Source organism: Dromiciops gliroides, chromosome 1 (genome assembly GCF_019393635.1).
Source record: "Dromiciops gliroides isolate mDroGli1 chromosome 1, mDroGli1.pri, whole genome shotgun sequence".
NCBI lineage: Eukaryota > Metazoa > Chordata > Mammalia > Microbiotheria > Microbiotheriidae > Dromiciops > Dromiciops gliroides.
The window spans coordinates 481,510,636-481,522,762 of NC_057861.1; the positions used below are offsets into that span (position 1 = coordinate 481,510,636).

Consider the following 12,127-nt stretch of genomic DNA (forward strand, 5'->3'; position numbering starts at 1 on the left):
TAAAGCACTTGTGCTTTAGCCAAAGCTTTTATCTTGAAACTACACCACCAGCCTCCTTCCCCAAAAAACTGGATAGAAAATTGATTTCTCATTCAATTATCCATAATCCCATGTCCATGTAATTCACAGAGATATGAGCTGCATGACACAATCATTTTAAACAACTCCACCTTTGTGATTTCTTCTGCTAAAACTTGGCAACACTGAACCCAATCATTTTAGCTAGGATCTCACAAAAGGGATTTTTAATGCCCTGGGCAAAATTCTACAAAGTCCATCCCTTAGAGACTTGAGGAATCTCAGATGAGATGCTTTGATTTCCCCAAATGCAGAAAGTACAAAACTTCATGCCCCTTTCCTGCAGAGCAGCCTGTTGGGGATCTCAAAAGGCAAACACATGAAGTGCCTACCCAGTTTATCTGGCACATAACCCTCCTACCAAGCACCTTTTAAAAAGAAAAGGTGGGGGGAGGGAGGCAAGGAGGCAGTTCAACCGAAATTACAGGCTGTCATGACACCTCAATATCAAAAACTGAAGACCTTGTTCCACAAGAGAGTAAGGTTTTTATTCACAATCCCGTTACTAAGCAACTATAACAAAGGCTGCAGGAGGTTTCTGGATCCCAGCGCAGTTAAGGGCAAAAATTTGATAGCAGAAAAAGAGGAGACTTTTCACTTTGCGGATCCTTAACATTAAGAAAAAGTCAAAGCACAGAATGTGGGATCAAACGGACAAAGTGTGTGTTGGGGAACAGGTGGTAACAATTCTTTTAAAGTTACAAAAGGCACATAAAATTATGCCTTCCACATTGGTTTCCGTTTTGATTAAGTTATAAAAGATTTGGCATACAATTGGTGATGACAATGTCCAAAATTTATTTCTTAAGGTGCTCCTACCCTCATCCCTCTTAACAAATACCTTTTTCAAATCCTTTTTAATGATTTCAAAAACTTACCCCCGCCGCCCCCCTGCTCCCCGCCCTGCTCCCTCCCCTGCCAAAAAAAAAAAATCTCTCAAATCCAATTCTTTGTTTATAGAAACTACTTATAAATAACTTGCAGTTGTTATATGTTGGTTCAGGATTGAAACCGGATGGAGAAAGAAAGAACACCACTGGATAACAGACTGTTCCTTTGAAGAGAATGGTCTCAGGAGCAAAGTGTATGCATTCCCAGCCACTCCCTGAAGTTCAGATGACAGTTTAGCAAATGTAAGACTTTTTTTCCCCAACTTAGACTACACAATGTGGCTGATTCGAGACCAGGACTCCTCAAACAGTGGGTTAGGCAGGGGGGAGGGGGGGGGGAGTAGAAGAAATGGAGCCAGGATGGCATGGGTCAGGCAAGTTCCAAGGGAATTACAGGGACCAGAACTGTCAACTTCCAAGATGCTATTTGGTAGCAGCAATCCCAAAAAATTGGAAAAGCTTTCCTCTCCCACTTCTGTTCCATTCCCTTTCTCTAAGCTGTCAAATTCTGCTGTTCTGCTGCAACGCTTAAAGACCAAGGCTACAAAATCAACCTCACTGTTCTGAATACACTGATTAAATGGGCTTTTTTTTGGGGGGGGGTGGAGTTGAGGGAGTGCAGAGAGGTTGCAACTCTAAGCTAAAAAGATCAGACAGGAAACATAGGGTGAAATAATCTTACCAAGAAGTCTATAGGAATTGAAAAGGAGACATTCCTGTTTTACATGCAAGTGATTTAAAATTCTCAAGGCAACATTTTTTAGATAAGTATTTTCTCAAACTTGAATTTTCCTTTAAGTGTTTAGTATTTTGATTTTGAGTTTGACAGACACCAAAAATCTGAGTATTTCTACATGCAAAAAATAGAATTAACTATGAAACTAGAAATTACATAATGTATGTTTGTTTTTAGTTTTTTCACATAGACTTTATATTCAACAGGTTAAGTGACTCATTTTGCCTGTTTAACCTCTAAACATATTTCTGTTTTCTTCTGTGCCTTTTTTCCAAATGCTTTCTGGAAGTTCTTTCTTTTTGTTTTGCTAAATCTAGCCCCTCATCGTGTGGCCAATCTTCCCCGTCCCACTTCAAAAAAACAAAAAACAACCGTCTCCTTTGTAACAAGTTAACAAGTTAACACAGAACAAATGCAACTATTGGTCATGACTTCTTTTTTGTTTATATCAGTTGATGAAAGTGTTTAGTAATATAAATTTTTCCCTAAAGACTACTTTGATTACATCTCAAAGGTTTGGATACATCTTATAGCCTGCCATTTTCTTCAATGAAATTATCTATCATTTTAATGATTTGTTCTTTGGTCCACTGTTTTTAGGATTAAATGATTTATTGTAAATTTAAGATTGAATATTTTCCTCAAAGGGCCTGTATTGATTAGATTTATTATGTTGTGGCAGTACAGGATATACTAAATATCTTTGCTGTTCTACATTTGTTTTATGAGATTTTTCATGCTCTGGCACATGACCCAGATTTGTAAAGGTGTCATGCACAGCTGATATACACATGTGCATATGTATGTGTATGTATAAAGACATGTATACACCTATATTTTTTTATTCCTATTCAGGAACCTCCAGAAAGCTAACATATATAATTTATTTAAAAGTTCAACTCAAGTCTTTTAAGTTCTCTCCTTTATTTTTTTTCTAGATTTGTCATGGTCTTGGAGGAGCACACTGAAACCCCCAACTATTAAATTATGTCTCTCTGTATATATAATAGTACTAATATTTCACTGTATTTCCCCTATTTATCTTTTAACCAGGTCTATTTTTATGCTTGCTTTGGCTGAGATGATTGCTGGTCCCTGCTTTTTCAAGTTCACCTAAAGTGCAATATATTTTGCAGCCATCCTGACTTTTAATCCTTTGTGAATATTTACGTTTCAAGTGTGTTCCTTGTAAGCATGTCAGCTTTGACTGTCTATTTCATTCTACTATCCTTCTCCATTTTATGGTTAGTTCATTTCATTTAGGTTCACAGTTGTTATTATTATTATTATTGTCTTTCCCTCTACCCTACCCTTCTCCTATACTTTGTCCTCTCTTTTCCCCTCACTCTATTCTTATCAAACAGACAAAGGTGGCGAAAAGGAAAGAATGTTATTAAGGCTTGAGTTGTAGTTTGGGAAAGGAAAAACATTTATTAAGTGACTCCTAGGTGCCAGGCACAGTGCCACACATACCCCCTCCTTTCTTTCTCTTGCCCCAAAACCAATTACTAGTTCTTCCACTTATTTTTCTTATAATCCTCATTTATAATTCATTCCACATTCTATAATCCCTCCTTATCCACACATGTTTCCCTGTAGACTTCAATGAATTACTATACCCAAACCCCGTGTGTGCATGTGTGTAGGTGTACATGTGTGTTTGTCTGTGTTCAACTCTACCTTATCTGGTACTTTCTTGCAATTTCTTAAACATGAAACTCCATCTCCCAACTCCAGACTTGATCAATGGATATTCCATTGGCCTAGCATGGTCTCCTTCCTCCCCTCTACTACAGGATTCCCTAGTTTCCTTCAACAATCAACTTAAATTTTACTTTTTGCAGGAGCCTCCCCTCAAGTGCTAAAATGACTTTCCATCTACTGGGCATATAGCTTTTATGTGATTAGTTGTTGTATGCTGTCTCCTCTATTAGAACGAGTTCTTTAAGGACAGGAACAGCATTTTTTACTATCTTTGTCCATCTGGCACTTAGCATAGTCCCTGGCACTTAGTAGGCACTTTAAAAATGCTTGTTGAGGGGCAGCTAGGTGGTGCAGTGGATAAAGCACTGGCCCTGGATTCAGGAGGACCTGAGTTCAAATCCAGCCTCAGACACTTAACACTAGCTGTGTGACCCTGGGCAAGTCACTGAACCTCAACTGCTTCACACACAAAAAAATCCTTGTTGAATGCATTATAGTTAGATTCATGTGATGCTACTCCCTCCTTTCTCCCCATTCTTATGTTCTTCTCAACCATCCCAATTATGAGACATAATAGATACAAACTTCTTCATTTACCCCAGAATATATACCTTCTCATTTAAAAAAAAAAACAAAACACTTTTTTTTAATTGATAAGCATTTATTTTCTTTCCTTTACACCTCCTCCCTCCCAGATTGGGCTGGAGCAGGGACCTTTAACAAATATGCAGAGTGAAGTAAAACAAATTCCCACAGTGGCCATGTCCGCAAATTTATATTTCCTTCTTCTTCAGTTCATCATGCCTATGGAAGGAGGTGGGTGACATGTTTTAGAGTCACTCCTCTGAAATCCTGCAGAAACACTGAACTGGTTGGAGATTTGGAGGTTTTCCAACTTGTTTTTCATTTTAATATTACTGTTATTGTCTCCTTCCCCTATTGCTGCTCCCCTCACTCTGTATTTGAGGCATACAAGTCTTTCTAGGTTTCTTTGAAACTGTCCCTTTCATCATTTCCTCCACACAATACGGCATAGTGGATAGAACACTGGACCTACCATACGAGATTTCAAATCTGTCTTCAGACACTTAGTAGCTGTGTTACCCTAGGTAAGTAATTTAACTTATTTGCCTCAGTTTCCTCATCCATAAAAAGAGGAATAATAATAACCCTTACCATACTAGATTGTTACAAGGAACAAATGAGCAAAGTATTTTGCAACCTTAAAGTGCTATACATATATATAAATGCTACATTTGCTATTATTACATTGTACAAATGTATAATATATTACATAATAATGTATAAAGGTACATATAAAAATGCTACCTATTGCCATTAATACTACTACATTCATATACCATAATTTGGTCAGCCATCTAATTGAAAACACCATGCCTTCTTAGTCTTTTATTGTTGTCAGGATTTTTTTTTTGGGGGGGGGGGGGGTTGCAACTACAAAAAACACTGTTCTAAATAATTTTGTACATATGGGTCACTTCCTTTATGTTGAATCACTCTGGGTAGTGTATTTCTTTTCTCTTATTTTTCTTCCCTCCCTCGAGACCATCAACAGAGAACAAAACTATCCACTAGCTCTCTGTCTTGTTTTAAAACCTCTTGTTCCTTGCAGCTGTTAGAAGTCTGAAGGGTCACTTCTCTGTTCTCCCCCATTAGATTATAAGCACTTTATCACTGTTGCTCACATTCCATTGTCCAAATGTATTTACCTTTTTAAGTTTTTCTTGACTCCTATATTTGAATAGCAAAGTTTCTATTCAAGTTTATTGTTTTTGTTTTCCTCAAGAATACCTAAAGTCTTGTATTCTATGGAAGATGTATTGTTTCCCCTTCTATAAGATCATAATCAGTCTTGCAAAACAAGTTATTCTTGGTTCTAAGTCTTCAATAATGCTTTTTCATTACTGTACCCAAGATTTACTCTTGTTTCTTATGACTTCTATAGTCTTGTGTGATCCCAATTATGAATCCTTGGTACTTCAACTCTCTATGGCTACTTGCAGTATTTTTTCTATGACCTTAAAGTTCTGGATTCTGGCTATGACATTCCTGGGTGTTTTTATTTTTTTTTTTTTATTTTAGCAGGGCAATGGGGGTTAAGTGACTTGCCCAGGGTCACACAGCTAGTAAGTGTCTGAGGCCGGATTTGAACTCAGGTACTCCTGAATCCAGGGCCGGTGCTTTATCCACTGCGCCACCTAGCTGCCCCCGGGTGTTTATATTTTGATGTTTATTTCAGGATGTGAAAAGTTGGTTCCATTTTTACATTGACCTCAGTTTCTAGTAAATCCAGGAAGGTTTCATTTATGATTTCTTGAAATTGTTAGTATCCAGCTTTACTTCTGGTCACTATTTTCAAGGAATTCTATATTTAATTTTTCTTTAATTTTTTTCCAAGTCACTTGTTTTTGACAGATTCCATTTTCTTCTTTTTTTTTCCAAATCCTTTGATTATGTTTTAATATTTCTTGTTGCCTCATGAAATCATTCAGTTCTCTCTGCTCCATTCTAATTTTCAGGAAGACTGGTTTTTTCTACTTGTAAAATTCATATTTCATCTTTTACACTTTACCTGCATTTCTTCTAAGTACTTATATTCCTTGTATCCAAGCTCTATCCCCCATTCTCTCTCAAGATTCAACTTACAGTTGTTGTTGACTTATTCTTTTCTGCTGGATTTTCCTTTGGGAGTATCTTTTGTCTTCTTCTGTTTACACCTATCTCCAACCTCAGTTCCTGATTTGTGACTTTGTGCCACAGTGAGGCTCCATCCCATACCAGACTCTTAGATGATAGTGCTCAAGCTCTATTTGGACCTGACTTCAATTTCCTGGGATGATGTAGCTTTTCCCTTCCTTGGTATATTTTTTTCTTAAGAATGTTTGCAGGGGGCAGCTAGGTGGTGCAGTGGATAAAGCACCAGCCCTGGCTTCAGGAGTACCTGAGTTTAAATCCGGCCTTGGACACTTGACACTTACTAGCTGTGTGACCCTGGGCAAGTCACTTAACCCCCATTGCCCCACCAAAAAAAAAAAAAAAAAGAATGTTTGCAATCTGTGGATTTTGGAAAAACCTAAAAAGACTTACATGAACGGATGCAAAGTGAAGTAAGCAGAACCAGGAGAACATTGTACATAGTAATTGTAACAACAATGTTGTGTGATGATCAACTATGATACACTTAGCTCTTCTTGGCAATACAGTGATCCAAGACAATTCCAAAGGAATCAGGAGGAAAAATGGTATTCATATCCAGAGAAAGTTGGAGTCTGAATGTAGATCAAAGCATACTATTTTCACTTTGTGTGTGTGTGTGTGTGTGTGTGTGTGTGTGTGTGTGTGTGTGTGGTTTTTTTATCTTTTGGTCTATTTTGTCTTTCACAACATGACTCACATGGAAATACGTTTTACATGATTGCACACATATAACCTATACCAAACTGTTTACCATCTTGGGGAGAAGAGAGGTGAGGAACAAGGGAGAAAATCTGGAACTTAAAATTTTTTTTATTTTATTTTTAATTAACATTTTTTTAAATTAATAAAGTATTTTAAATTTTTTTCCATTACATGTAAAGATAGTTCTCATCTTTTGTTTATACAAGCTTTACAATTTCAGATTTTTCTCCCTTCCTCCCCTCCCTCCCACCTCCCCTAGACAGCAGGCAATCTGATATAGGTTTTATATATATATATATATATATATATATATATATATATATACACACACACACACAATAACATTAATCCTATTTCTGCATTAGTCATGTTATAAGAGAAAAAATCAGAGCACTGATGAAAAACCTCAAAATAGAAAAAAACAACAGCACCAAAAACAAAAGAAATAGTATGGTTCATTCAGCATCTATACTCTGCAGTTCTTTTTTTTTTTTTTCTTGGATTTGGAGATCCTCTTCCATCATGAGTTCCCTGGAACTCTTCTGTACCATTGCATTGGTGAGAAGAATATAGTCCATCACAGTAGATCAACACTCAATGTTGATGATACTATGTACAATGTTCTTCTGGTTCTGTTCATCTCACTCATCATCAGCTCATGCAAGACCCTCCAGGTTTCTCTGAACTCCTCCTGCTCATCATTTCTTACAGCACAATAGTATTCCATTGTATTCATATACCACAACTTGTCCAGCCATTCCCCAATTGATGGGCACCCCCTCAACTTCCATTAATTAACATTTTTACTTAAAATTTTGAGTTTCAAATTCCCATCTTCTTTCACTTAATTGCCTCCTCAGGCTTCATGGTAGAGGCATACAGGCCAACCCACTTTTCCATACACAACACTCCAACTCTCACCTCCAGGCCTTTTCATTGATTGTCTCAAACACTTGGAATGCACTCACTTCCTCCTTACCTCCACTTCTCAGAAACACTGGTTTCCTTGAAAACTCAGTTCATCTATCACCTTCATTATGATGCTTTTCTGGTCCCCTCAGCAGCTAGAAAACCGCCTCCCCAAACCACACATCATTCACTTGGCACACATTCTGGATGTACTGATATATTGTCTCTCCTCCTGGGAACATAAGCTTCCATAAGGTAAGGGTCATTTCATGTTTTTTTCTTTATAGACCCCATGTTCAGCACAGGGCTTTACACCTTGATCAATTGATGAGCAGCTTTCCTTTCCCTTAGGGTCTTCTCTGGGATGTATCAGAATTTAGTTTCTTATTAACCAAAGGATATAGAGCAGATACTACCTTGAAGTTCCTTTAAGTCCTGAGATTCCATTACTCTCATACTACAAGAGAACTGGAACTAGAGTCAGGAAGACCAGAGTTCAAATCCAGCCTCAGTGCCTCCCTAGCTCTGTGACTCTGAGCAAGTCATTTAGCCTCTGTTTGACTCTGTTTCTTCAACTCTAAAATGAGGATCATAATAACACCTATCTCCCAGGATTGTTGTGAGTATTTGTAAAGCATTTTGGAAACCTTAAAGCTCTAGTATGAGTATTTTTACTTCATTTTAGAACCACAGGTTTCACTGGCATGGGCACTCCTTCCATTAATACAATTTATAACTTCTCTATACCTTGGGAGGCAGTATATATTTCACATGAACAAACACACATGACAAAGCTATATTTAAATGAAACAGTCAGAAAGAAAGCCACTTGGAATTATAGTATACATCCAAAGAAAAGTTATGTTATTGTGAATATGCTAGTCTTGGGGTCAGGATACGTGGGTTTAAGCCCTGACTTACTAGCTTGTGACCCTAGGCAAGTCACTTAACCTCTATGGGACTCAGATTCTTCATCTGTAAAATGAGGATAATTCATAGAGTATCTAAATTATACGGTTATTGTGAGGCTCAAATAATGTATGTAACATCCTGTGCAAACTTTAAGTCTATAGACAAAAGTTAGTTATTATCATCATTATTGCTTTCCAACACTCAGAAATACCAAAGGTTGACAAGGTATGGCTAAGCAAAGCAATGACTTTGATGAAACATTTATAATTAACAAGATTTTTTGAATACTAGATTTTCAAACTTGCAAGTAGACTACTTCTAAGTACGTAGCTGGAATGTACCTAGTTATTCATATGTTGTATCTCCCATTAGAATCTAAGTTCTGGGGCAGTTATGTGGTGCAGTGGATAAAACACCAGTCCTAGATTCAGGAGGACCTGAGTTCAAATCTAGCCTCAGAAACTTGTCACTTACTAGCTGTGTGACCCTGGGCAAGTCACTTAACCCTCATTGCTGCCCCTCCCCCCCCAAAAAAGAATGTAAGTTCTTTGAGGGCCAGGACTATTTTTGCTACTCTTTTATCCCTAGATATCTGGCAAATGAGCACATAAATGCTTTTTGAGTGATTGATTCCTCTTATAATTTCATTTAAGTTTTTTGTTCAGCAAAAAAATTGTCTTATAGCTCTCAAAATTAGAAAATTTAGCCCAAGCCCCTTTCCACTGATCACAAATTCCAAAACTGAGTAGCAAATTAATGAAGTTCTATTAAAAAAGACATCAAATCTACACACCTGTTAGCTAAAGAGGGGAAAAAAGAGACATTCAGTGGCTTTTTCTTAAATATTTACAATACAGAGCCTAAGGGATCAACTATAAAGAAAGAATACCTGGTTGAAGGAATGAGGTTGAGTATCCCATTAAGAACATAGGTGAAGTCAGCATGATTCTGTACAACAAGTGCCACCAGACCCTCGCAGCAGGTGGTTCGAACCACAACATTGTCACTGCAACACTTCTCCCACAAGAGATTCAAAGCAGGAGTCTGAAATCCAAAGAACATTTCCAAGTGATGTCTGATGAACAGCCCATATGCAATTTCTATCCAGATGTAATTCATGCGCATGCATTGTGACATCTTGTCTACCACTTCTTAGAATATAAGCTCCTTGGGGGCAGGAACTGTCCAGTACTTAGCACAGTGTCTGACACACAGTAGTTTAATAAGTGTTTACTATGACTACCAAAAGGAGATGATATTGATCCATCAACAGCAAAACATTTTTCCAAGAAGAAGCAGATTCATATTCATCAAGCAAAGAGTCTCTCACCTGTCTCAAGTTTGACCACACCAACACTGTCAATATTATTTCTTCCTATTCTTTTTTACTCCCTGTTGTCTACCTCTGAATGCTGAGTATACCCTGTGGTTTCCCACCTTTGTTCCATTATTCCTACTCCTACTGTCTACAATGTCAGCCCCTCCATCCCTTTCATGATGCCATTCTGTCTCAATAACTCTACCCATTAAGGTCCAAGTCAAACGAAGCCTTCCCTATTTAACAGAGCTAGGGCCAGCTAGGTAGCACAGTGGATAGAGCACCATCCCTGAAGTCAGGAGGACCTGAGTTCAAATCCAGCCTGAGATACTTGACACTTACTAGCTGTGTGACCCTGGGCAAGTCACTTAACCCCAATTGCCTCACCAAAAAAAATTAAAAATTATATCTCATAGCACTTATATAATGGAGGAGGGCTTTTTGGAATATACTTTATCTTCCATTCTAAAGTGTAAGTTCCATGAGAATGGAGACCAAGTCCTTTTCTTTTTCAGATTTCCTAGAATACCAAGCACAACAGATTCACATGAAAAGATTATAAGAATAGGGAGAATCACTAAATCTGTGATGTCATTGGTATGGAGATCTCCTGAATAAGTAAACTTTCTACCCATGCAAGATGGAACCTTTTTTGTACCCTATATAGTCTTAAAGATTCTCCCAGAGCATTGAGAGGTCAAGTGACCTGACAGAGTCATAAAACCAGAATGTTTCAGGGGCAGGATCAGAACCCAGGTCTTTCTGGTTTAGAAGATAGCTCCCTGTATTCACTACACCAGAGGTAGTCAAACTTTTTGGTCTCAGGAACACTTTTACATTCTTAAAAATTGACAACTCTCCCAAAGAAGTTGTATCTATGTAAGTTATGTCTAAAAATGCTTACCAAATAAGTAATTAAAATTGATAAAAATTTTAAAATATGTATTAATCAATTCATTTAAGCATAAGAATAAACTTACATGTTAATATAAATAATTTTTAAAAATATTTTCCACAATAAAGTTAATGATAAAAGAAACAATGCTTTACATATTTTTACAAATTTCTTTTATGTTTGGCTTAAAAGAGGACATAGGTGGATGCTAATAATCTGTTTCTGAATTCAGCCTATTGCAATATATTGTTCTGGTTGAAGTCTACAAAGAAAAACCAGCCTCACACAGCTGGATAGGTGGAAAAAGAGGGAGCATTTAAACAGGCAAACAATGTCTTAGTATTATTATGAAAATAATTCTGACCTCGAGAATCCCCTGAAAAAGTCTTGGGTCTATGGAAGATACTTTGAGAACTGCTGCATTAAGAGGTATGCTGGAGACAATTCCTAATGACTTTCAAGAGCCTATAGTTAAATTTCTAGTGTGAGCATTTTACACCTCAAAAACAGACAAACACTAGAAATCAAGGCTGAGTTTATTGTTGTGTTAATAGTCTAGTCTCAAAAAAGTAATGGAGAAAATGTTAAAAATGCAGATTATAGGGGGTGGCTAGGTGGCGCAGTGGATAAAGCACCAGCCCTGGATTCAGGAGTACCTGAGTTCAAATCTGGCCTCAGACAATTGACATTTACCAGCTGTGTGACCCTGGGCAAGACATTTAACCCCCATTGCCCCGCAAAAAAAAAAAAATGCAGATTATACTTTTAGGAGTGTGTCATACAAACTCCACCCCCCACTACACTGCACCCCCCCCCAAAAAAAATTGGTTTTTAAGCATCTACCAGTATAACCCTGGCTACACTATAACATACTAAGTAGGCATTCAATAATTATCGGTTGAATAAAATCTCTTGAATTTTATGATACAAATTTGGAAAGATAGGCTGGGGTTTCAGAGAGAGAGACAGAGAGAGAGAGAGCAAGCGAGCGCTTAGGCCCATGAAATGCAACCCATTGGCCCTCATAAGGATCAAACCCATAACCTTGGCATCATAAACAGAGTGACTTACTAAAGCAAGCTAACTAATCACAAACAGCATCAGTCAGGTTTATACCCAGCTGTGAGGGAGCAGAGTATTATCACAGCATGGAAAAGAATACCTGATTTGAATCCTAGTTCACCACTTACCAACTGTGTGATTATAGACAAGCCATTAAATATTTCTGAGGGGGGCAGCTAGGCGGCACAGTAGATAAAGCACCA

The 12,127-nt window shown here is 37.6% G+C and overlaps 1 protein-coding gene across 1 annotated transcript in view; it reads right to left on the reverse strand.

Annotated features, from left to right (window-relative positions):
- Positions 1–12,127, reverse strand: part of FOCAD (focadhesin) — a 380,224-nt gene that overhangs the window by 333,138 nt on the left and 34,959 nt on the right. The window contains exon 4 of the mRNA XM_043979236.1: positions 9,539–9,693. Within this exon, the coding sequence (XP_043835171.1) occupies positions 9,539–9,693 (155 nt within the window). The remainder of the gene's footprint in view (positions 1–9,538; positions 9,694–12,127) is intronic.